At 40.3% G+C, this 26,558-nt stretch overlaps 1 protein-coding gene across 2 annotated transcripts; it reads left to right on the top strand.

Moving 5' to 3' along the window:
- The first annotated feature begins 1,433 nt into the window (after positions 1–1,433).
- Positions 1,434–26,558, top strand: itgb1a (integrin, beta 1a). Of its 2 annotated transcripts, XM_087845927.1 has the most exons (17): positions 1,434–1,751; positions 16,215–16,281; positions 16,642–16,727; positions 18,141–18,372; positions 18,464–18,634; positions 18,979–19,217; positions 19,458–19,613; positions 19,706–19,801; positions 20,168–20,257; positions 20,508–20,648; positions 20,762–20,964; positions 21,080–21,318; positions 21,422–21,644; positions 23,405–23,637; positions 23,841–24,007; positions 25,274–25,351; positions 25,740–26,558. In XM_087845927.1, the coding sequence occupies exons 2-16, from the start codon at positions 16,215–16,217 to the stop codon at positions 25,349–25,351; spliced, it is 2,421 nt and encodes an 806-aa protein (XP_087702053.1). In that variant the 5' UTR covers positions 1,434–1,751; the 3' UTR covers positions 25,740–26,558. The 2 variants fall into 2 exon arrangements, with proteins under 2 accessions (XP_087702053.1, XP_087702054.1); XM_087845928.1 differs by lacking the exon at positions 25,274–25,351.

The following is a 26,558-nucleotide window of genomic DNA, read 5'->3' as shown; positions in this document are numbered from 1 at the left end:
TCTTACTTAAGTGTGATTTGTGATGTATATCAGTAAAATCACAACTTAATTGGAACCCGCAGCAATTTCTGTTTCTCTGGAATGATATGAGCCATATCGTTTATATGAGCCATATGAGCCATATCACAAGTCATATCAACGTTTATCCTTGTAATAATACAAAAAAACATACTTTGAGTTTTAAAACTACTGCTGAATACCTGAAAAAAGTAGAAAGAAATAGCTGTAGTTTCTAAAACAGATCTTTCTGTGAGAGATAGAGAGCTGCATTCTCATGTAAACACTCCCAGGAGGCTAAATAGGATTTGAGGGTCTTCCGGCCCACTGTTTATTTTTTCTCACTTTCTTTCCTCCACTGTGTCCACTAGTGCTCAGGCACAAAATAACAAATCAGAAAGTTTAAAGTAAATAAATAGCTGACTGAGTTTACTATATTTTACTGAGTATTTTATTCTTTTTCATTTTTTTGTTTTCTATTGGTTTTATATCACTTTGTATTATATAACTAAATTGGATTAACAACAAAACATTTGAAATAAATTATCATATTTAAAATATGAGTAGAAGAAATTACGACTGGATTTTTAAAAAATGTTTTGTAGTAAATCACACTGTAAAAGATAATTAATCAGATGTATTTAAACTTTATAGCCTACTCTTTTTTTTTTTAGCTTCAGTGAGGTACAAGTACAGAGCAAACTGTCCTTATAGTGATGAGGATGATGCTGATGGTGATTAAAGATGTGGACTTAATTGGAGTTACGGACTGAGTATTATACCGACACACTGTGTATGTGTGAGCGTGAGTGGGGCTGTCCTATAGCGTTGACGTAGGCAACATAAGGGTCAAGTGAGCAAAATTAAGACGGTTAAACGAATACGCACGCCTTCAAAACAAAAGATATCAAAGCTCAAGTTTGTTTGTTTGTTCTTTAAATACGTAAAAAGACGTTGATGACGCATTGGGAAAGCTTTTTAATTAGAGGAAGTGAAACTTCAATTGGAATGGTTAACAGGACATCTGTATCTTAGAAAGTACTAAGATACAGTACTAAGAAGGTCTAGATTTTACCCCAGATATTACAATAATTTTAACCCCAAATAAACAAAAAAAGAAAGAAAAGAAATGAAAGACTTCTACCACTGTCTTTGTTTTTTGGAATTCCCCATTAATCTCCATTTACCAGAGAATTCTTACTCTTCTGTAAAGCTTTCTTCTATTTCTTGAAAGTGGCTATGCAAATCTTTAACTTAAAAGTTATTTTTCCTATTTTTGTTATATGTACAATTATAAAATATAAAGATAATAAACAAAAAAATAAAAAGATTTGAATTTGATTTTATGTTGAAGGAGCTGTAACCGGAAACGCTCGGTGTGCCATTGTCCGCGATGCTGCTGCATTTTTTATTTATTTTTTTTAGGAGCAGCGGCGGAGGACTGAGGATTTCACTCTTCGCTCGTCCCCTTCATTTAGTCCGCGGTAAAGAGGTCCGCCCAGGCAGTGTGCGGATACTGTCTCCCTCTCCAACTACCGAATATTTGGTTTTAAACATATATACTGCCGACATATTTCTCTGCAGAGAGGAATGAGCAGCAGGATAAATCTCCAGTGACTTTTCGGAGGAGAGAGTGGCCCCCGGTGCCAGCAGGGCAGATAGTTGTTGTCTGCCTGTGCCGCTGCTGCGGGCAGAGGACTACAAACGCTAGCTTACTTCTGCTTATGTCTCCTGTATGAAATAACAGCGCCAAGGTAAACTTCATTCGTTCATTTATTTCCTCTTTTTTCTTCTTTCCCCCCCTTTTTTTCAATAAACGTAACCAGCCCGGATAAGTTTATACTGTCACTGTTACATTTTAATGGCAGGTTTATAAAGTTTGTAACATTTTATTATTTTTCTCATCGCTCACGTTTTTTTTCACTGATACTTGAACCCGTTTGCAATAATCTAATGACAGGCATTGTGCTGTGGTTTAATTTGACATGACAGACATGCAGATTTAAAATGTAAAGATTCTGGCTGTTTATTTTAATTTTCAAACGATGGGGCATAGTTGTGGTTACTGGCCATGTGTCAGTGTGTTACATTGTCATTAATAGTCAAACTGAAGTGTACTAATGTGTTCGGTGTGCCGGTGTTATGATCGTAAATATGATCGTCTTCCAAAAAGCGATTTCCGGTATTTGCAAAAAAGTGATTAAATAAGATTAAAATGAGATAAATGAGTTGTTGTCCTATAATATGCAAAACATGTGCCAAATATATAATAATAGATGATATCATAATAAATGATATGAATTCATCTTCAGACACAAACAACATTCCTGTCACAAGGTGGAACATGCAATCAGTTTTTGGCAAAGTGACTAAAATGTATTCTATATTTATCTAGTTAAAAAGTATCGTTGGCATTAAAAATGGCTTTTTAAAGATAATTTGCAACAAATAAAACATAATAGTTCTACAAAGATATTTTAAGTGGCCACAAAGGTCTGAATTAGTTATAATGTAGGTACAATGTCACATAAAGTCATAACTTCCAAAACATTAATTTATTTATTTTATATAGAACCACTTTGTAAATACTGTTGACCTCAGTCTATTTACCAATATATGCAAAAAACAAACAAACAAACAAACTGCTAAACGGCCTAAAAACAGAGCTGTTACTGTCTGCTGCTTGTTGTTGCCCATGCAGTGCGTGATTGATAGGCTGAACAACTTCCATTTATTGAGTAAACCCCCCCCCCCAGTCATTTAGAGGAGAGCTGGAGAGTGAAGGCCTTGTAAATATAGCCCACCGCACTGAAACCACCACTAGATAAAGATCCTAGAAGTTTAATCAGGAAAATGGAGGCAGGAAGAGAGACAAGGATGGAGGGAGTTTGGAGGGGGGAGGGGGTAGAAGGAGATATGAAGGAGGGTGATGGGGCTGGAGGAAGGACAGTAAGGACATGGGGGAGGAATGCTAACTGAGGAGGAGGGTAAATGTAGGACAATGAGGGGAGTTGTAGCCAGTAGCCACCAGCTGAATAGATGTGACCTCAGGTTCCCTGGGGAGCAGCTGCTGGGGGGTGGGGGGCTCCCAGCTGATTTATAATGCCACTTAGACTCAGAGCCACACCCAGGCGTTTCTTCTGGATGTGTGATGTTTCCCATGAACATGAGTGTGTTTGTTTCTTTGTTGGGGAGTGGCACACACGTTATGTGTGAACTTGTTACACTGAGAGAGATGCGATCAGTGTGTGTCTGTGTTGCTCTGTGAGACATAAGTGATGAATGTGTACAATTGCACTCTGCGACACATGCTTTGTGCCGTAGGGGAATATTTCAAGCGGAAAGATGTAACGTGGCACAAATAATTGCCTTTTAAAGCCATTCACCTCAATTGCCTGCACACGTGCCCATCCAAACTACCTTGAGTTTGAAAGTGGGTCAACAACCTGATGAGCTCTGAAACAGCGAGACATTCACATGCGATCAGCCAGCACCAACCTCAGCAGTCTTTTCTATAACAAGTGTTCTCCAACCTTATGAGATTTAAAAATCCTATAAGAGCAACAATTTCTAAAGAATATAATCACTTTGATTTGTTGCCTTTACTGGGTGCCATTCTCTTAGCGCTCAGTTTTTTGGCACAAATACATTTGTTCACTCATATTTTCACCACATTGAACTCCAGTGCACCTCTAGCCCCTTTTCTTCCCTGTTCTTTTTTTAGACGGGGTGCCTCCTCTTTCTAAAATCAGCCCCGGAAACACCAGGGAGGTATGAAGCGGTTAACGCTGACCTCGGCTCTACAAGGTCTGCTGAGAAAACGAAGATTTTTTTCTGCTGCGAGTAAATGACAGCAGACATTTGCAGGGCTGTAAACTCTGTCATTCTTTGTTTATTATCGTGACAGCGTGAGTTTTTAACTGGAAGGCTCCGTGAGTTTGTGTAACTTACAAATAGAGGCAGTTTGTGTTTAGCGGGACAGAAAATTACATGCGCTGTTTGCGCTGGGTTTCTTTGTCAGATAAGCAAATGCAGGGAAATGACAGGAAATGAGAGATGAGACAGCTATGGCGTGCAGTAAACATCCCCAACTGCACTCAAACTTGCGATTTTACAGCATTCCAAGTTTATTCCTTGTAATTTTAAAGAACATACTACGTCTTAGATTGCTGACATCTCACAGAGCAGCACGTTGGTACTTTAACTAATAACTGTTACTGACTGATCTGCAGGCATTTTACATGAGACTCTAAAGGTGTCATTTTAAATGTTAAAGCTCATGACAGTACAATTAGAACTGAACTGAACACCATTGCGCGCTAGGAAAGTGTCTTCTCTCTAAAAAAAACAAAAACATGGCACCACAGCTTTGGTTTGCAAATTTGAAGAAACAATAAGGCTTCTGGGACAGTGTCCTTTGAATAGATGAGACCATAGCAGAGGTGTATGGCTGTAATGCAGAGCACCATGTGGCGAGAACCAGTTTATCAGCACAAACACCTCATACCAACTATCAAGCATGGCCGTAAAGGAATGATGATTTGGGCTTGTTTTGCAGCTACAGCACTTGGGCACCTTGGAGTCATTGAGCTGACCATGAACGCCTATTTATAACATTTATAAGCTTATTGTATTTTATAACTTTGGGGCCATCTGCCCAAAAGCCAAAATTGAAATAAAACTGGGTCCTGAAACACGACAGTGCTTCCAAGAATCTACAATAAAGTGACTGAGTGTTGCAGTGGCCCAGTCGAAGTCCAGACGTCAATCCAATTGAAATGCTGCAATGGGACCTAAAGAGAGCTGTGCATGAACAAATACCCGTCACCACAGCGATGCCAGAGACTGGCAGAAAATAATTCTTTCAACTTACTGCTGCTGAAGGTACAAGCTATACTTCATTTTTATACAAGCCCTCTAAAATTTGGCTTAAAAAATTTGTTAAATAAATAATAGCACAGTATAATATGTGAAGTCTTTGTCTTTACCTAATTTTAAGACACACTGGAAGGGTTGCGCCAGAAGTGTTATTGCTATGCCAAATCAGATATGCAGAGCCATCCACTGTGGTGATCCATTGTGAATAAGGAAGCAGCCAAAAGAAATGTTTAACATAAAACCTTAAAATTAAAAGAGAGTCTACTTTTTTCTACCACAACAGTAGGAGATATTTAGGGGGTGCATTCTATTACAATATAATACAATGGGTAACATTAGAGCAGGGCGATATGACCAAAAATATTTATCATGATATGCATTTGAAAATTTGCAATCACGATATAACTGCCGATATATTTGACACTAGACAAAATACTTTACAACTCCACAACTTTATTAGTGCAACCCCCCCCCCCCCCCCCAACATCAATGTATTTTCACTTAAACAAGCAGCTGTTTTTTATGTGCATTAAAGTTATATAAAAATGTAACAGTGCAAATTCCTTGCTGACAGTTTAACCAAAAGGCATTTCCAGTGGAAACTGGCCGACATATCCTCTGCATAACCATGTATAATATCCACAGAAGAAAAAACCACACACACACACACACAACACGGTAATATTATGTTGAAGCACAGTACGTATCACTCCGCGAGGCGCCTGCCTACGATAGCCGTAATGCTCCGACAATCCATCAAGCTGTGCGGGTTTGTAGCTTAGCAAAGTTGTACTGAAACATTTGACAGATATTCCAGCGCCGTGTACCACATAAAATCGTTTCGAGGTCAGTAAACACAACCAGAATTCATACATAAGGCGCACGGGATTATAAGGGACACTGTCGATTTTCAGAAAAATCAAAGGATCGATTTTAAGTGCGCGGTATTTTCCAAAAAACACGGTAATAACGACAGCCGCTAGCATGCTCTACCAAAAATAGCGCTTTGTTGTGTATCTGACGGACGAAAGCTAAAAAAAGTTACACACCACTGAAGTTGTAACATTTCTTACAAACCAGTTCTGGTTCATCTGTTTCATTCAACGATCCGCTTTCGCCCTTCTCATTCTCCGTCTGTGCATATGAAAACAAAGGCACTGCGCATGCACGTTTTACCCATATTCTATTGCGATATTTCATTTTCTTATCGTTGCCAAACATTATACCGTATTACCATGAATGGCATGATATGGCCCAGCCCTAGGTAACATCTATTAAATGTATTATATACAGAGGTTTTTGCAGGCTCTTAGCTGCAGTCATTAAATAGTAAAACTGCTGACATCAGAATCTATCTTCATGCTCAAGTCCTCTTTTGAGCAATAATCTCTCCCCATGTGTCTGTCTAAATCACATGTGCATGCATGAACACATAAAACAGGAACAATTTGAGCTGTGAAGTGTTTACTGCTCCAGTCTCTCCTGGAAGCAGAAGGGGAGGTCCTTCACTTTTAGTGTGAAGCATGAAGCTCTAATGAAAGACATCTGAGTGTCTTTAATGAGCTGTGGTTTCGAGCAGGCTCTCCATAGAAAAACAGTTGAGGTGTCCATGGGTGGCCTCATGCAGTGAAACCAAATGTCAAAGTTTCTTTATTACATGTGTCCATCCACATATCTGTAAAAAAACATGTAATGTCAGATCGCTGGTACTGTAGTTTCTTCCCTTTGAGTGTGTTCTCTTTGATTGCCACCATGTAGTCTACATTCATAGCCTTGATTAAAATACCTAAACAGCGGCTGAATGTCCAGATGAACAGGATCAACAAAACTTTACTTTTTTTCAATCTGTCTGAGAGAATGACATCATCTGTGATTGAGTTACTACTGGACAACTGCCTCACTCTAGTATTGCAAGTAAGTCACTGACAGTCAACTAGCTTCACACCTCCAGAACTAACATGCTGTTGTGTGAGTCCTTGATATCACCCAGCTGCTTCCCCAGAGAGGATCTCATGGTTATAGCCAGACATACTCAAGCACCACCTTCTTTGACTGCAGCTGGCAATGTTGGTCCTTTTTCTGTAACAAAGAGAACGTCAATCTCTTGGAATTGCTGCAATTGTCTCATCTAGTGCATAGACCTGGAGAATTGACCTATTTCTAGTCAGCAGTTGCCCAGATTACTGACTCTACTGGAGAAATAATGTTTATTCCTGTCTCCATCCCAACAGACAATTCATTAATCATTTCACAGCTGCAAATATTTATGGGCAGGCTGCTGTCAGCCCAGTTTCTGCTCTGATTTTTGTAGAATTAAAAAAATGCTTCAGCTGTCCGTTAATTTCCAGTCGCTCCCTTTGGCTCCCGTGCTGCTGTTGTTTAAAGCAGTTTCCAAGTTTGTTTAGCTTCTTGCACAATTCCGATTACAGTGATGGACTGGTTTAGGTTTAGATCAGACACGCTACATTCAGAAAGTCAATAAGCTGCTGTTCTGGAAGATCACAACACTTTCACCTCTTTGTAGTAAAGTAGCCTTTTCCTACAAGCTCTCGCTTGTCATTAACTTTCTTTGTTCTCCTATTTCCCACTGAACATCCATATATGTCATGCCTGGCTGGTTTCCAGGCATATTGATGCAGGCTTCCTGTACGTTCTTTAGCTTCCTGTGTTTTAGAGCAGGAAGGACAGAGTCAGCAAAGACAGGGAGTTTGGAAGGGCTTATTGTACAGCTGCTCCCAGCTCCACAGACTGAGCCCAAGGCTCACACTGTCACAGCAAGATAACCCCACAAGATTTCCACAGCCATCCTACAGTTTAGACTGGTGGTTGGTAGTGGTAAAAACTGGACCCTCTTGCCTTGTTTCACTCTGCTTTTATAGGATTGCTGTGAATGGTAAAACAGATGGCTCCTTAAAACGAAACAAAGCTTGTCTTCTGTCAAACAAATCGGCCTTACTTCAACAGCAATTCTTTTTTCAAGAATGCTACAGAATAAAGTGTGTCGTTATTTCTACAGAAACAAGCATTAAATTGGTTATATGTTTGTAGGCTCGAGGGAGGTTTGTGATTAACTTTGTGTCAAACCAAAGAGAGATTGGAGAGGCCAGGCAGGGAGGACGAGTCCAAAATAACGTTAGCTATTTTCAACACAGGGATAGAGCCCTGAATAGCGATATGGTCTTGGCCCTCCACCAAAGGCTGTGGCTGGGTTTCGATTGTTTCTACTTAGCTACTATGCGAGGACGTGATGTGATGAGATACAAACCCAGTTTGATGTGCATTTTTCTTTTTAAGAAAAAAAGAAACCAGTCCTATGAAAGTGTTATAGATTATCTGAGTGGATAAGTCCTTCAAATGCAATATCCCTTCTCAGAAGTATATCTTTAGCCTCTGTCACACACAAGCAGAATGTTGGCAGGGCTCAAGAGAGCATGCGTGGCTAAGTGTTTTGTGTGAAAAGCTGCAGCAGAATTTTTAAGGCCAGCAACAGGCTCTCCGTCGAACCGCTGATAAAACTGTTTTTTAGGCTGTAGCTATTATCCTTATTACTCTATTAAACTATCACACTGTGCATAATTACGGGTCTCTCAGGGAACTATTCTGGAAAATTTCGACATTGCCTGAAACACCTTTTAACAGGATTCCTTATTAACAAAACAGCTAGACTGCTTCTATTATGTAAATGAGCCATCACCTTTAATAGCTCAAATGTCAGCAGCTATTCTTATATAATGGCACATCACTGCTTTAAGCATCAGGAGTGACAGCACACTTTTTTTTAAAGGTGCTAGGGTTGTAATGGCAAAAACAAATTCAAGGTTGGGTTTGCAGTGAAGCAGAAAGTGCATAAATACACATTTTTTTCTTATTTACTTACTAAAGAAGATGCCTAAAATGCCACTGCCTGCAACTGTTAAGGTTTTTGAAATCATGTGCTCTCTATCTTATACAAATCACATGAGTGCATTTCACTAGCATTTAAAGCTAGCTTATTTGAATGGAATTCAGTGACTGTTGCTGATATATGGACTACTTTTAGCTACAAATAACTCTTTCGATGGCTTTGAATTAATAAGTAAAGGAACCTGACTTATACTTATAAGTCCGATACCAGTACTAACATCTGGTGATTTAAAAATCAGATATATCAGCTGATACTGTCTCACTGAGTCTGATAATAAAGTTTAATATTGTTTTTAGGCACAATAGGTGGATTACTCATGTACTCTCTTAGGCTCTGCCTGGCTCTGCTTGGATCAGATGCTGCTTGTCATTGTGTTTCAAATGTGCTCCCAACAGGGAAGCTGCAGAGACAAACTATGCAGCATCAATAACATGGTTGCAGGGTGTTTTTCTCCTGTGTCTTCTTTACCATTTGAATCTCTTAATTTATAAATGTAGATAAGAAATTATTGTCAAATAGCTAATACTGGCCGTTATAGGTCAGGATCTTAGCAAATCTGCGCATCACTATTATGCCGCTGCAGTTTTTATGTTACAGTTACTGGGTAATTGTTGCTTCTGTCAGTTTTCTAGTTGAATATTCAGAATGCATTTTATATTACATATTTTACCCATAATCAATGAAAAACTAGTTAGCCGCTCTTAGAACCACTGGATCGTTTTCTCGCAATGGGAAAATAGAAATGGAAGCTGAATATTGACTGTATGTTTTTTAGGCTAAAAATGGGAAAGAAAACTCACTGCTCATCCCGTCTCATGCCTTTCAGCCTCATTCTTCGGGCCAGTTATTTTTAGTGTTTTTTCCATTTCTGGAAGCTTTTTCTTATGAGGAATCGCACATAACTAACATGCTGATGTAACGTGGAAACTATGACATTTCTCAACCGCTGTCACCTGGAGTGTTTTACTCTTTTCTTCTGTGCAAAAATTCACATCGACTACTAAATTGGATTGTCTGCACTTTATCAATCCCCTTGAAACAAAGAAGCACCAAAAGATATTGTATTTTGTCTCATTAGTATTATTTAGGGCACAGAGGCCCTTTTAAGCCAAAAATTGGATGGTGAGTGGGAGCACTTTAAGTATCAGATCCTCGTGGTCTCAGAGGGCAGCCTGATTCATTACTTTTGTCTGCTGTGAGAGGGTCCTCCGGATGATGGTGGGGGTGGATAGAGACACAGGCAGACACTGTTTGGTATTCTCCTTCAGTTCTGTCCGGCGGCTTGTACGTCTCAGAGCTCAGACATGTTCCCCACTCCGCTGTGTTTGAAGGGTATGTGGAGTCAAAGGGGCCACCGGCTTGGCTCCACTCACAGCGGAGGGAGTGAACTGAGCGATTGTGCCGGGTATATGAGGGAGGAGGGAGGCAGCGCAAGGGAGTGCGTTAGGGAAATGAGGGAGAGAAAATGGGAGGGATGGGAGTATAGGATGCCAAAGATATGCCACAGGCAACTCTGGAAACTGAACACATGTTGGAATGCTGGAATTAAATATCAACTAAAAACTCCAAGCCTTCAGTGTCTAAGAAATGTATCAGTCTTAAGCTGTGAAGACCTGTTTATAGTCACGTAATTGTCATTACCAATTAAAGTTAATGACAGTAAAAGTACAGTAAAAGTGCAAATGGAGGAGAGAGGATTAGGAGATACATGAGCAGAAGCAAAGTCTGTGAGATCCTTTCCTTTGGACTTGAGGCTACCCTTTTTCCTTTGAGCTGTGGACCGCCCTTTCCTGTTTTGCCTTCTTTTCCATTCCCTCTTTTCACAGACTTAGAAGAACAGCCTTTCTGAGGGAACCAAGCACCCGGCCTTTAGCCACAAAGAGAGCTGTGACTCTGAGCAGCAACCAGTTCTTTGCAGCTCCACTGTATGGTTTACCGTGTCTCCCTGTTTCTCTCCCTTGACTCCAGTGGTCATTATTCATGGCAGTGCTTGCAGAAGTAAGTAGTCCTAAGTACTTGCAAATGCAGCTCAGCTTGAAGGGAAGTAAATCCAGTCTTTTAAAGCAGCTCAATTAATTTCTGCACCACAGATTTTCACGCAGGGATTCACCCCCCACTCACCTCAAGCTAATATCTGTTAACTTGATGTAAAAAAGAAAAAAAAAACAAGTCATAAACAATATGTGCAGATGAAAAAAAAGTCGTGGAAAAATGGAAAAAGTGGGTTTGTAATCGGGTTTAATCAGGAAAATGGAGGCAAGAAGAGAGACAAGGATGGAGGGAGTTTGTTTATGCATCGTGGGTGTCACAACAGCTCACATTTCCCCAAAGTGCAGTAACAGTGTTATGGGTTACTATCCTGGTCAGGCAATGTTCAGGCTCTCTGGAATGCCTCAGCCCATTTTAGTCACGCACCACAGCGTCTGCCATACATCACTTTCTCTTGCCAACTGATAGAGCCTTCAGAAGCCTACGAAACGCTGGGCCGCCACTAGTCACAGTTCAGGTGTGTGTGAAGAGTTAAATTTCCATGTATGTATGCAGACGTCTGAGTGGGGGGGAGACAGGGAGTTAAAGTAACTGCTCTTTCTGCTGTAGTCAGGGAATTTATCTATATTACCCTTTCCATCTACTCACACATTAAAGTCATTACATTTGTTATGTAATAACACATTACCAAGTTTGATTCATATATTTTTCACAGTAAAAATTACCAGGTTGTTTGTGAAAGCATACTTCTAGATGCACGGTCTTTTCGAACCTCATGAATTCTGCAAAGTTAGCGCAAAGAGAATTATCGATGATAACGTGTTCTTAGCATTAGTTTGCATGTTCATAAAATCCTGGTGCCTGGAACCAGTTCTCCCACACACCAGTGCAGGATGACGACAGTGTGTTAAAAGCCTGGTTTCCTAGGAACTTATAAATAATAATATGTGCTGCCGTTTATTTGCACAGCTTCTGTCCTTGTAGGTACGCTTTTTACATTTCACCATATCAAAACATGTCTGAGTGAATTCTCAAGCAATTTTATTAATTACAAAAATATGATTTGGTTTCTTCTTACAGCCTAACTGTGTTGTTTCTCATCCTGTAGCAGCACCTGACTGATATAAGATTTTTAAGACCAATATCAATATGTTGTGATTTAAAAATCTGATATTCAGATATCCTAGTAAGTAGAGTATATTTATAAAACACAGTTTTCACTAACCATATAGACATACATATATATATATATATATATATATATATATATATATATATATATATATATATATAGCTTCATCTCCCGAACTAAAATCAGGCGAGGTTGCTTGAAAAAGATTGCTTGGACACTACTAGCATAATGGACAAGTTTTTTGACGGGGCTCCAAGACAAGTTGAAGCATCGCCAAATATGCTTCCAAACCTTCCTTCCAAGCCAAAGACTACAACATAGGATGAAGCATATCTTGCCTTTGGCTTCACCTGCACAACAGCTATCATTCAAAGGTAGGTATCCCCGACAGAATTCGTTTCCCCTGCGTCGGGTGCACACGCTGGGCTCTCCAAATCACGGACAAACAGTATCCCATGGTTGTCTATGTTTTTAAACCCATTTTGCACAGAGAGACATTTTTTGAAAAGAGGTAGTGGTTTTACACATACACCCATATGGGTGTGTGTAAAACTACAATCTCTTTCAAAAAACAGAAAAAACAAACCATTTTATTTTATTATTTTAATTGTAAAACAAAGGGGGGCCTAACAAAAAAGGTTTGGGAACCAACATTATGCCTGCTAATGTTAGTTGTGACCTAGAAATCACATTTTCCCGTTCATAAACAATTTCAGTTTGTTTGAGTTTTGTCCGAAAGTGTCTGAAACCAACAATATAATTTCTACTTCAAAGACAGTTTCAGTAACACTGGCTTACTGACAGGAAAAGTTCATGATATCCTCAAGAATGCACCTCAGTATCGCTGTCATTGGACAGACAAGTTAGCTTTGCTGATTCATCGACTCATACCAAACTCCTTTCATAAAATTGTTCAGCCTCCAGCTATTAGACATGGATACAAGCTGAGATATACTGTAGACCAGAGCTTCCCAAAGTGCCCCCCTAGGGGGGGCGCAGTATGAAAAGGGGGGAAAATCGCTTGGACACTGCTAAGCCAAAGACTAGAAAATATGGTGAAGCATATTTTCCCTTTGTTTTCACCTACACAAGTGCCGAGGTAGGTCTTCCCTGCAGAATTGGTTTTCCCTTCGTCGGGAGCAGCGCTGGGCTTGGACAAATCACGGACAAACAGTATCCCACATTCTTGATTTTTAGTTCACAAACACTTGTAATGACAAACTACTCCTGACATTTTGGAGATGTTAGCTCTTTATACAGTAAAGTTACAGCTGGATACAAATAACATCAGGCTGATCCTGCCACAATTTGTTCCCCTCATCTAAATCACGGACAAACAGTTTCCCACAGCTGTTTATGTTTTTAAACCCATTTTGCACAGAGAGGCATTTTTTGAAAAGTGTATTGATAGCAATGTTGAATATTATTACACAGAAAAAAAACAACTACATGTAAAATAATTACACCGTGACGCCTCTGCCTTTGTAAATGGAGGGACAGTAACTGCGTGTGTGTATGTAAGCGTGTAAAACCTGAAGATAGTCAGATTAGCAGTATTTTGTCTCTAGCTGCCATTCTGCAATTCATCTCAGGTAAACAATAACGTGGAGCACAGCGCGACGTGAAAAAAGGCACATACCTTTGACGTTGCGTGACAAACTCTGTATTTCTCGTCCACACGTAAACGCAGAAAAGGAGTTTTAAAAAATCTCAGTTTTCGGTGATACGAAACGCCGTTTACGTGTGGACGAAAGGTCCAAACGCATAGAAACATCTGCGTTTTCAAAAATACCCGTGTAGGTGTGGACGCAGCATAAAAGAGTTAGTAGTTTATTTTATTACTACCTGTAATTTATTGCAGATTACTTGTATTTGCTTAATTGTTTACTAAATGTTTGAGGTGTGAAAGAAACCGCAATGGAGCAAAATTTACCGGTTAAATTTTCATTTATCAGCAGTTATGCATGCAGACACCAATAGACCAGATGGCTAATATCAGCTGATAAATTGGTCTGATTGCATTCTACGCTGAATTTTATAATTTATGAATTGCATAAACTGCATTTGTGAAATCCAAACAGACAAATTACAGTTGAGTTTAAACATTCATGCTTGGTATAATAAACAACTTTCCACCAAGTATGTCCTACCTTATCAGTGGTGGGTTTTTGTTTTCGAAGTAATAGTTTTTCTACCTTTTTATTTTACTAAAACATATAACAGTGTGTGAGGAAAAGCACCTGGAAATATCGACAAGTTATTTAGTTGATTTAGAAGTCTGGGAAGTCTGACGCTTCTGGATGACCTGTTCCTGAACCTTCCTTGGGCTGCTCTCAGTCTTCAGCTCTATATCCTACTGTAGTTATTTACCTCTGTACAGCTGCAAAGCTTCATGGGATTGAAGACAGCATGGTTATTTTTCTAACTTGACACCTGAAAAGAGTCTTATCGCCATTGTTTTTATTTGACTAACTGCAAACAAGAAACATTCACAGAAATATCATGTTTGTGAACCTCTTTGATTTTAAGATCAGGATTTTCACCTGAGTCACTTCTTTACCCTGTATACTGACTACACATAAACCAATCATTCGCAACATTTAAAGCTGGGGTCATAGATCTGTATTCTACCATAGAAGATGCTATGGGATCTTTTTATTCTATTAAATGTCCAGCTCCAACACCAACTAGAACAGCGGTCCCCACCCCCTGGGCCTCAGACTGGTACCGGTCCGTGAGTCGTTTGGTACCGGGCCGCGAGAGTTGAGGCTCAGGTGTGAAATGTCAGGGTTTTTATCGGTTTTCAGCGTTATTTTGTTATCGTTTTTATGTTTACTCGGTTTTCCTGGGTCTTTTCACGTGTGTTATGAATACATTTTCTTTTTTTTGGTACCGGTACTAGTTTTATTTGTTGTATTTATCCGCGACACCTTAAAGGCCGGTCCATGAAAATATTGTCGGGCATAAACCGGTCCGTGGCGCAAAAAAGGTTGGGAACACGCTGCCCATGCCCAGCAGTGCCAAGCCAGCTGATCTAATCCGGGGGGCTGTAGACAGGCCGTCTGTCCCTCTGTGTCTGGATAAACGGACTCGCACACACACATTCACACAAGTGCTTAGGAATGCATCAGTCAACACAGTGAACACTGAACGTCAGAGCTTCCTTTAGCACAGAGTGAGGGAATGCGGTCTTTTATTGCAGCCTCCATGAATAGCCAGCAGCAGCCAGTAGTCTAAATAAGTTAAAATCAAAGTTTTGTGACTTCACCGCTGTCTGTCTGTCAGTCTCTAATTTGGATCCTTGACCTGTAGTGTGGTAGACTTCTAGATTCTGAGAATATTTTAGCAATGACTCACCATCAGTTTTATGGTCAGATGGAGTGTTGGGTATACCTTCCACATGTTTTAGCTTCAACATGATCTGATCCTTTGCTGGCTGGTGGTTGGTTGGCAGTTCTGTGGAGGAGCTTTCTCAGCTGCGGCTGAGTAGGTCTGCCAGTAAGAGGTGCTGCGAATCTTAAAGAACGCCAGCACTAACTATATCTTAATATAATCATCGGTTATGCAGAATTTATAGTGACACAGAGACATAAAAACAAAACACTGTGAAAACAGTAAAAAAGAAAAGAAAAAGTAAAATACATAAAAATAAAGCCTGTAAACTTGAACTCAGCTGTTTTAGCTAGGCTATGAGCTCGTGCCTACTTATTTGTGCATTAGCATATTTGTTGCTAAAATAAGTTGTTGAGCATTTTAGCAGCTTTGAGCTATCTGTGATAAAATATGTCCACACACAGCAACTAGCCAGGCTGACCAAATGGCCTGCAGTCAGACAGGGATCAATGTACACGACGACAGAGGGGATGACTCTAGGAAGCTGATGCTATTTACAGTAAAAGGAATTGTGGGAGAGAAAAAAATAATAGGTACAGTCCAAGCTAAGGATGAGTTGATGTAATCTTGTGTGCGTGTGCGTGCGTGAGGGAAAGTGGTTTGATTTAAATGAGCGGCCTGTTACCCTATGACCATCTGAGAATAGCCAAGCACGCTATAACGGGATAATTTATTACCTCCAATTATAACCAAGCTATTTGCAGGTTTAATCTGTCATCTCTTGGACACTCGTTCTCACTCTTGTGGACCTTTTTATCCGTGGATATTATTAATTCAGACACTCAAGCACACCAGATCCTGTTATTGTAAATAAAGGCACAGTCAAAATGGCATTGTACTTTTCAAAACAGCAGTCGCTCTGTTTATGTCAAGACCAGAACACCTTGATGTATATATTTTTTCCCCTTGTGTGTTTTTCAGATGGACCTGAAGGTGATCTTGATATCTCTGTTGTTAGGAGTCTTTTGCTACTGTAATCCTCAGAAAGGTAAGATTTTCCTCTTGATACTTCCGTAGCATCCTTCATTTGTCCCAATTACATCACTTTGTTGATGTCAGCTCGTATAGTAAACATGCAGTTCATTTTGATGAGTCCCACTGTGGCGAGGGAGGGTTAATGATGTCGCTGAGCAGAGCTCCACTTCAGCATCAGGGCATAGAGGATAATGGAAAAAATGGAATTATCCGTCTCTGTCTCCCATTACCATTGAGACGCAGAGTGTTGCAGAGGAACCGATTTGTAAGCGCGCAGGCGGGGGCTTAACAGGACTGCTTATTTTGCAGCGACTGCGCTATACCTCTCCTCCCTCTGACTCTGCTCTCTCGTCTCTCTTTGTTTTCCATCTAGAGGGGAATGAGTGCATCAGTGCCAATGCCAAACACTGTGGGGAATGCATCCAGGCTGGAGCCAAATGTGGCTGGTGTGAACAGGAAGTACGTGAACTGAAGTGTTCAGCTGTTCTCACTGCTGCGGAAGCCATTTTTATGTTTTATGTTAGGCTTATACTCTTTGTTATCTTTGAAACATCGATAGATTCGTCAATTCCCAAAGAGAAGGGTGGCATTTTTAGCAATCTTTTATATCAATGATATACAGAGTTGGCCAAGTTACTTGAAAAAAGTAATCAGTAACTAATTACTGATTACTTCCCCAAAAAAGTAATCCCATTACTTTACTGATTACTTATTTTCAAAAGTAATTAATTACTTAGTTACTTAGTTACTTATTAAAAACACGATGTACAACCTGAATAGGTGATAAAGCGATAGATCTTTCAGCCCAATTCTACTTTTTCTGCATAATCCATCATACAAAATGTAATCAAATGGAAAAGTCTCTTTTTTTTTAACTTGTTTTATTAGTTTTAATCTTTTAATTTTATGCATCAAGTAAAAATTAAATTATATGCACCATTCTCTGACTTGAAGAAATGAGTTTAACATTTAAACTTATTTTCTGCACATTCCAGCACATAAAATAAAATATTTTTTGTGTTTACACTCAGTCTTTCAAATAGATGCAAGTAAAACACAGCAGAAAATAAATAAAGTCACAGACTAGCGGTCCTTTTGCTCTATTTTCACCTGTAAAGCAGGAGTAGGGTAGGCGGAGGTTTACCCTGGTGCAGGTGTGCCGCAGCGGTCAGTGGAAGAATCCGCGAGTTTCTCTGTTAATTTCCCATTACGTCGTTGCGCACTCGGAGCTTGTTTAGGGGTTTTTTTTCGCTGTAAAAAGAAGTTTTCTTCCCACGCACAACGGACACTAATGTTTTTGTCACTTTTTATGGAATCAAACTCAAAATAAGGTCAGTACTTCCACGCTTTAAACACTGCACGCTCATACTGTCTCCCATACTTGATATATTATCCATTGTTGATCTGCACACAGCTGTTGTCACGAACGTCGCACTCGCTTACGTCACTGTCATGAGACATTCTCGCAAAGAAATCACGGTTTTAGTAACGCAGCGTTCCTACAGGAAAGTAACGGTAATCTAATTACCGTTTTTGCGATAGTAATCCCTTACTTGTTACTTGAAAAAGTAATCAGATTACAGTACAAGTAATGCGTTACTGCCCATCTCTGCAGAGGAGCAAGAAGCCAGTATTTTACACTCATCCAATTTACAAAGACTGCTCCTACCTAGGAGCGCAGGGTAGGCTGTAGTCTGTTATACTTTTCTAGTCTCCACTCTAGCTGAGATTCCTCCAAAGTGATCATTTGGCTTGTTGTACATTGTAGAACATCCTTGTTTACACATAACAAAGATGCCTACATATGAACAGATTTTAACTTGTTAAGCTGACAGACTGCTCCTTTAATTCTCTCTGTGCTGCTGCTCTTAGGACTTCCTCAAACAGGGTGAAGCCTTGTCAACCCGTTGTGATGAGGTAGAGTCTTTAAAAGACAGGGGCTGTAATGATTCGCAAATTCAGAATCCAGCCGGCAAGAAGTGGATCCTCACAAACAAGCGTGTGACCAATCGCAAAAAGGTTTCTGGGGTTGAAACCAATAAACCAAAGCCAGAGGAAATCACTCAGATCCAGCCCCAGAAACTCAGACTCAACCTTCGATCTGGTGAGAACACATTCTGTACTGTCACTGGAAGTGCATCCAGGCTGGAGCAACCTCGGTTTCATTTAAACTTAAATGTAATCCCTTTATGTAGGTCAGCCCCAGTCTTTTGACTTGAAGTTCAAACGAGCTGAAGATTATCCCATTGACCTGTACTACTTGATGGACCTGTCCTACTCAATGAAGGATGATCTGGAGAATGTCAAGAACCTGGGAACCAGTCTCATGTTGGAGATGAAAAAGATCACCAGTGACTTTCATATAGGTGAGGATTATCAATAACACCTGTTTAATTTTCCCACTATAAAATGTAATTAAACAAGTAAAGAAAGACTTTTATAACTGCACAAATATACATTTGTAGCCCCCCTCGAAATTATAAAAATAAATAGATAGACAGTTTAGAGGTATACTCTTAAAGCAATTTTGAGGTTGGATGAAGTTCTTTTCAATTCAATTCTCATTTAAAAACAAGCAAAAAAACAAAAAACGAATCATATACAGGATTAAAAGATAATCAGGCCGTTGTGCCTCACACCTAACCCCACAGTTACAGACATACGCATTGTCAAAGCAAACATCTAGTTTAGTTTTAAATTTATTTTGCAGGTTTTGGTTCGTTTGTGGAGAAGACGGTCATGCCTTACATCAGCACCACTCCATCCAAGCTGCTAAACCCGTGCACAGGGGACCAGAACTGCACCAGCCCCTTCAGCTACAAGAATGTCTTGAGTCTGACCAGTGACGGCAATATGTTCAACTCTCTGGTGGGCAAGCAGCAAATCTCAGGAAACCTGGACTCTCCAGAGGGGGGCTTTGACGCCATCATGCAAGTGGCTGTTTGCGGGGTAAGCATCAAGAAAAGGAAAGTGATCCTGTGGGAAATTTTCACTCTCAAGTAATTTTCCAGTCATTACGGGGCTTGCTTGGAGGGATATAGTGCCAGTAAAAGTGTTTAGATGTAGTGTCAAAAAGGTATTTTATGAGCGCTTAGTGTTTATAAGGAGATTTGTGGATGTAGTCAAAGATGTGTCACATATTAAGCTGTTCTGGTAATTCCTTAATATATTTTCTCTTTTATTTATCAGAAGGAAATTGGCTGGAGGAATGTTACGCGTCTGCTGGTGTTCTCCACTGATGCCGGTTTCCACTTTGCTGGAGATGGCAAACTGGGAGGCATTGTACTGCCTAATGATGGAAAATGTCACTTGGAGGACAATGTGTACACAATGAGCCACTATTATGTAAGCAGTTCCTTTGTGCTTTGATTGTTTTGTACAGGTTAGCTGTGTTGATTTTGTAAATATGGCTTTTTCTCTTCCTTGGTCTTTTTAAGGATTATCCCTCAATTGCTCACCTGGTGCAGAAGCTAAGCGACAACAACATTCAGACTATCTTTGCAGTCACAGAGGAGTTTCAGCCTGTGTACCAAGTTAGTTCTTCTTCTTGTTATCCCTGTGATCTCATTCACGTCTTTCTTCATTGTCATTTTTTAAGCATGCATGTGTTTGTCCAGTGCAACAAAAACATCTGCAAAAAGCTTAGCCATCTGCTAAGTGAAGACTACCATCCCCTTGAAGTTCTCATTATTTCTTGCTAACAAGCTGTTGCTTTTTAGGCACACCTTTCGAAGTGTGAACACCCATCAAAGCAATAGTTGAAATTTGTGTGATCAGAATCTGCAATAAATTATTTTTGTGGGCTGTAGTGTAAGTTGAAACAACTTGTGTCTCTTTCTGAGGCCACGAGATTAATAGAGTTCTGAAGTTTTGCTCTGAACATGCCTCTTCCTCCACAGGAACTGAAGAATCTGATACCAAAGTCTGCAGTGGGTACACTGTCTGCCAACTCCAGCAATGTAATCAACCTCATCATAGACGCTTACAATGTAAGTACATTGTTGAGATTTTTTGCTGTAAGCATAATGTCATAAAACCTTGATCAAGTTATCATTTCCTCATATGAACTCTGTTAAAATCTTGTAGCGATTACTGAGCTGGAACCTTTTCTGTACTTGTATTCTCATTTAACCTACAGCCATGCCTTTGTGTGTTGTACTCTGTCAAAACAAAGCTACCAGATGACATTCCAAAGCAGGAAAAAAACCTTCATGTTGTTATGTTTTTGGCTTTTGGCAGTCTCTCTCATCTGAAGTTATTCTAGACAACAGCAAGCTTCCAGAGGGAGTGGAGATAGAGTACAAATCGCAGTGTAAGAACGGAGTGGTTAACGACAAGGACGATGGACGAAAGTGCTCCAATATCTCAATTGGAGACGAGGTGGGAAATACAGAATGGCTTCTTGTTGTTGCAGTTCACAGTTCATATTTTCTATTTCGGTTTTCACACCATTCTTCTCTCATTTAGGCTTTCTTTCTTATTCCATTATTCAGGTCAACTTTAACATCACTGTGACATCTAAGGGCTGTCCAAATGAAGGCAAGAGTGAGACCATCAAGATAAAGCCCCTGGGATTCACAGAGGAGGTGGAGATTATCCTCAACTTCATCTGTGACTGTCAATGCCAGAATAACGATGTTGTTAAAAAAAGCGAAAAGTGCTCCTTAAATGGGACCTTTGAGTGTGGAGCGTGCAGGTAAGCCTTTAATTCAAAAGATATTTTGCTGAAAAATGCCATCGTTCACTTCTCGCCTTCGCATGTACTTGGACTTCTTTTAAAATGCATCACAACCTCCCCTTTATTGTGTCAGGTGTTTTGAAGGCCGTGTGGGTAGAAATTGCGAATGCAGCAGCAACGACATGGCTACAGACGACATGGATCAGACCTGCCGTAAAGACAACAGCACGGACATCTGCAGCAACAACGGAGAATGCGTGTGCGGCACATGCGAGTGCAAGAAGAGACCCAACCCAGAGGAAAGGTACAGCGGCCAGTTCTGCGAGTGTGACAACTTCAACTGTGACCGCTCTGGAAACAAACTGTGTGGAGGTGAGTGTGTCAATGTTACAGATTATATCTGTGGCTTCATTTAAGTGTTCAGGCCATTTACAGTATTTAATCACAATTTTCCTTTTTTAACTTTTTTCCTTAGGGAATGGACGATGCGTGTGCAGGGAGTGTATCTGCGACCCCATGTGGAGCGGTAGAGCCTGTGACTGTTCTCTGGACAACAGCACATGTTTGGCCACCAACAAGCAGATCTGTAACGGCAGAGGAAGATGTGAGTGTGGCGTTTGCAAGTGCACAGACCCCAAGTTCCAGGGTCCCACATGTGAAACCTGCCCTACCTGTCCAGGAGTCTGCGCTGAACACAAGTAAGTCTGATGTGTAGAAATAGTTCTGGTTTTGCATATATTTCATAGATGATAAGTTGTGTAAAATGTAAATAAAACCAGCATGCAATGATTTGCAAGTCTCATAAACCCATATTTTATTTACTATAGAAAAGCAAAATATGTCTGATGTTTAAAAAAATATACTTATAAATAGGGATGGGTATCGTTTAGGTTTTATCCGATACCGGTGCCAAGCCGGTACTTTTAAAATGGTGCCGGTGCTTAAACGGTGCTTAAACGGTGCTTAAAGAATGGAGAACACAAAATTGGTCCAAAAACCTCTCATGTTCAGCTGTTTTTTTTGTAAAAAGATAACAATGTTAGCCTTTTCTGCAGCTATGGGGCATATATGGCATCACTCTTGGCTGGAAGCAGTGCTTAAACAATGGAAAAAACACAAACTTTGTCCAAAAACCTCTCATGTTTAACTGTTTTCCACTTTTTCTTTGGTCATTTTAGCCTTTTTGGCCAGGGTGAAGGGAGTATCTGCCATCAAACAAGAAGACAGCTGCATGTAGCTACGATGTGTTTGCTAGTTCACCTTACATGCATTAATGTAATAACGTGGTTAGCCTACTCAACGTAAATTACACACCAACAACATTAAGCTACTCACGCAGAGAAGAACGGCTGCTGCTGCCATCATCATCCGTCATCATTTCTGCTACTCTGTCAGGGCTAGGGGCCAGGACTCTCCTCTTCGGGTTTTTGGGGGATGTTGCTAACTCTGGGTCCGATAACAGGCACCACACCCGCAGTAGATGCGCTCGATGTGAGGTCTCGCAGCAAGCTATCAAATACAGCGCATTTTTCGGCTTTTAAAAAACCTGCTATCCGTCGCCAGGTGTTTCATCGGATTTGAGGTGTTACCTCCTTTGACAGCATCACAGTATCACCCCAAAGCACTTGTTGCAGGCTGCTGAGTTTGCATATTTTGCTGTGAAGTACAGCCAGACTTTTGACCGCTTTGCCTTGGGCATTTTTAATCTGTAGCTCTGCTCTAAAAGAACGTACGTACCTGGGCCCGCCTACTATCCTCGGAAACGTAAAATGATTGGCTAGAATTCAAAGTGTATGACATCTCAGGAAAAAAAAAAGCACCGAAATAAAGCACCGAAATGTGCGCTGCTTTTCGGTCTGGTTACTACCGTTTATGTCAGATGGCACCGGATACCGGTACCCATCCCTAGTTATAAATCACAAGGCATCACAAGGTAATTAAAGGCTCAATTGGGAGTGCTGACAAGATGCTGTAGTGATTGGTGCAGATATCTACAGCTTTACTACAGCTGTGAGTGCATGCTCACTGAAATTATTGCAAACCTCTACTGTGTGCATGCATTAAAATAATAGAGTGATTGGCATGTGTGTTCCTGTTCAGCTGCAGAACACTTCTCTTTAAGTGTCATGTTTGCTCTCATAATGTCTCTGTACTATGCAAGTACATGTACGTAAATCAGCTTTGAGTAAAATCTGACTGCATATCCACTGCAAATAAGAACTTAGTAATAGCTGATCTGTCATATATTCATTGCTAATAATAACGTGTCAACATATAACAAAAAAATAACAAAAAAAAAGAAAATGATCAAAAATCTAAATAAAATAAAGAAATAAGGCTACGTTAACTGACTCCATGACAACAAGGAGGTAGATGGGCTGCTGCAGTTGTTTCTTTTTTGTTGTCACATGGCAAATCTAACTGAGTGTTTGCTAACAACACTCCTTGTCCTTTCCAGACTGTGTGTCCAGTGCCGGGCGTTTGGCACCGGTGAGAAGATGAAAACATGCAAAGAGGAGTGCAGCTACTTTAACCTGATTACAGTGAAGGACAGGAACAAGCTGCCGCAGCCCAATGACTACCCTTACCCCGTGATGCACTGCAAGGAGAGGGATGCCAATGACTGCTGGTTCTACTATACCTACGCTGTCAACGACACGGAAAGGGAAGTCCATGTGGTCGACAAGCTGGGTAAGGAAAGGGCTGGGCTCACTGGGAACAGGGTGTGGAAGGTTTCTGTTACAGAAAAAGCTAATTACAGGGGCCGTGGTGGTTGGCTTACAAAAATAGAGCTTTTGTTTACTCACATATAGCTGTGTGATGGTATGTTACTCCCATGGTGTTTTTGCTGCACTGCGATTTCAAGCTGCCTGCTGAACCCTGCTCTTTTTCAGACTGCCCCTCCGGTCCTGACATCATCCCCATTGTGGCCGGCGTGGTCGCAGGCATTGTCCTCATTGGCTTAGCCCTGCTGCTGATCTGGAAGCTGCTGATGATCATCCACGACAGAAGAGAGTTCGCCAAGTTTGAAAAGGAGAAGATGAACGCCAAATGGGACACGGTGAGTGCCTGGAACAGGAAGTGGCTCTGTGAAAGACGAGCAGCAATATTTTTGATTGTTTTAGTTTTGGTTTTATTGGATGAGGTTAGTAAGTTAAATGTGGAAAACAGGTGTCGGTTGGCCGCTCAGCAACAGCAGCCACTGTCAGAGAATTAAGTTGCGAAGATCTTTTGTTGTTTTTTAGCAACGGATGAGATTTGCAGACTTTTCGAAATCATTATCAAGTATCTTGTTCTCACTCTCCACCGTCCCACAGCTGCACACACAGACTGTATTTGTTGCTTTTGAGCGGAGCTCAAAATAAAGAGGGAAAAATGTTGAAGACTGTGTGGACTTTTTTGGGAATGCTATGCACTCTGAGCATACCTCCCCTCCCTGCTTCTTCCACATCATCTGCCAATATCTATATAACAAAAATCTGGATTTCAGCGTAATTCCATGTGCAGTAATATTCCCCCATCTAGTGGCAGGAGTTTGTCAAACCTGCAGTGAATAATGGGGTTGATGGTGCAGATGTCTCTAATCAGCAGCAGTAAAGCTGCTCTGCATTTTGGGGTCTTTCTTATTCCCACAGGCAGCGTGGCCTAAAGCTCCACATCCCTGTAATTTTGAAAAATAAGAGTGCATGTAACCCCGCTCCCTGTCAAGATAAAAGGAAGACGTCTGTGTCAAATATCATACCCAGATGCTTTGTTTGATTTGTTTTTATCTTCATCCTATAATTTTTAGGTATCTATCATCAGTTATGATCTATTTATATATATATGTTGTGTATATTGACATGATGCAGTTGTATTTAAGCTGCAACAACACTTTAATACATTCAGTACGGGTCTTTAGGTGCAATTGACAACAAAAATAAACATCACAGGTGCCCTTCATGTTTTTTTGTAAATGTTTTAATCTGATGGCAAGTTCTTTTTATCCTTTTATTTGAGAGGTGGGAAACTGCCAGACAGGGAGGGGAGGATTAAGTGCTTGAGCACCTTCAGCAACTTCCAGTTAACCAAAAGCAAAAAGACAAGAAAGACTGCAAGTGAACAAGTGAATAATTGATGAGCTATGTTAGGAAAAATGCTTTGGTGGCTCATTGCTTAATAAGAGCTTCCAGCTAAATTCCTTCTATTTCACATGCTGTCTTTTCTTCTGTCACCGCACCTGATTCCTGCTTTTTCATTTGATCTCGCCTTTTGTATTTTTTCTCTCCTGTACTGTCACTCTTTGTTTCCTCATTCATCTCTGCCCTGTGCTCATCTGCACCCATAGCAAGAGAACCCCATATACAAGAGTCCCATCAATCAGTTCCAGAACCCAAACTATGGACGTAAAGCTGCTGTTCTTTAAGTTTGTATTTCTTTTACTTTCCACTTGGTTTTCCCTGCACGGGCTGTTTATGTGTGTGCTGTGATCTCTCTCTCTCTCACCTGTCTTTTTAAAGACCTACAGACTCTGCAGCTATATTAAGAGTAGATTAATGAAGACTGCATGAACAGGCTGTGACAAGCAAAGTTGCTTGGTGATTTTTACCTTCTGGTGTTTAGTATGTGGTCACAAAAGCATGTCTGTTTGCTAAGTGTGATACAACAAAAACTGACATGTAAATTCTGTGAATATCCCAAGTTTTGTATGTTTAATCATAACCAGTGTTTTTGGAAGAATAACACACACACACAAACATGCATGGTTTGATTGAGTTTTAGAATTTGACCAAATTTCAACTTTTCTTTTCCAGGGTGAAAATCCAATCTACAAAAGCGCCGTGACGACTGTGGTCAATCCCAAATATGAAGGCAAATGTTAGCTCCACAGTTCAGCTCTGCTATCAAGTATCCGACAGCCGCAGCCTTTACCGTAGCTTTGAGTTCTGACAGGAGCGTGCGGAGGAATTTATGTGCATTTTTTTTTCCCTATTTGCTTTATCATTACAGTGTATACATTTGCCCACTGCATCAGTATTTTTACTAACACTTGATGATATGATTTTTATGCATTTGTTGTATTTTAGATGTACAGTATGTGTATATACTTTTAAGTTGCATATTAGTTCTCCTGCCGCTGGACTGGTACGGGCAGAGGGCTTTTTTTTTTAGCAACACAGCGTAGACGCCATGGATAATATAACACGTGCACAACACTCCTTCAGCTTCTGTCTGTCTCTACTCGTCTGTCTCTGTCTGCACTGACCTCCTGTGAGTTTCTGTATGTTTGCTGACAGGGCCTGAGTTTAATATGTAAATTCTTGGCCATATCAGGACAGTATGCCGGTGTGTATATATCGAAAACAACTGCAATAGGAAGTACTGAGTAATGTTGAGCATTCGACTTAGATTAGGCTATTGCACAGTCTATTATGCAGTATATATTATATTGAGTGCAGCGTAAGAACATTTAGTGATTCAAATATCATTAAAGGGAATGTATACCACTTGTTCAGGTTTTGAAAATGTGGTGGTAATGAACAATCAATGGAGTTTTATTACTATAAAATAAATTACTGCTTAACTAATGAGATATGATTGTATATGGTAAATGAAGTAACTTTAACACTCAT

This window comes from Neolamprologus brichardi, chromosome 9 (genome assembly GCF_056152115.1).
Source record: "Neolamprologus brichardi isolate AB-2024 chromosome 9, ASM5615211v1, whole genome shotgun sequence".
NCBI classification, from domain to species: domain Eukaryota; kingdom Metazoa; phylum Chordata; class Actinopteri; order Cichliformes; family Cichlidae; genus Neolamprologus; species Neolamprologus brichardi.
The sequence above is the reverse complement of the archived record's forward strand: the minus strand, read 5'-3'. Positions and strand labels throughout refer to the sequence as shown.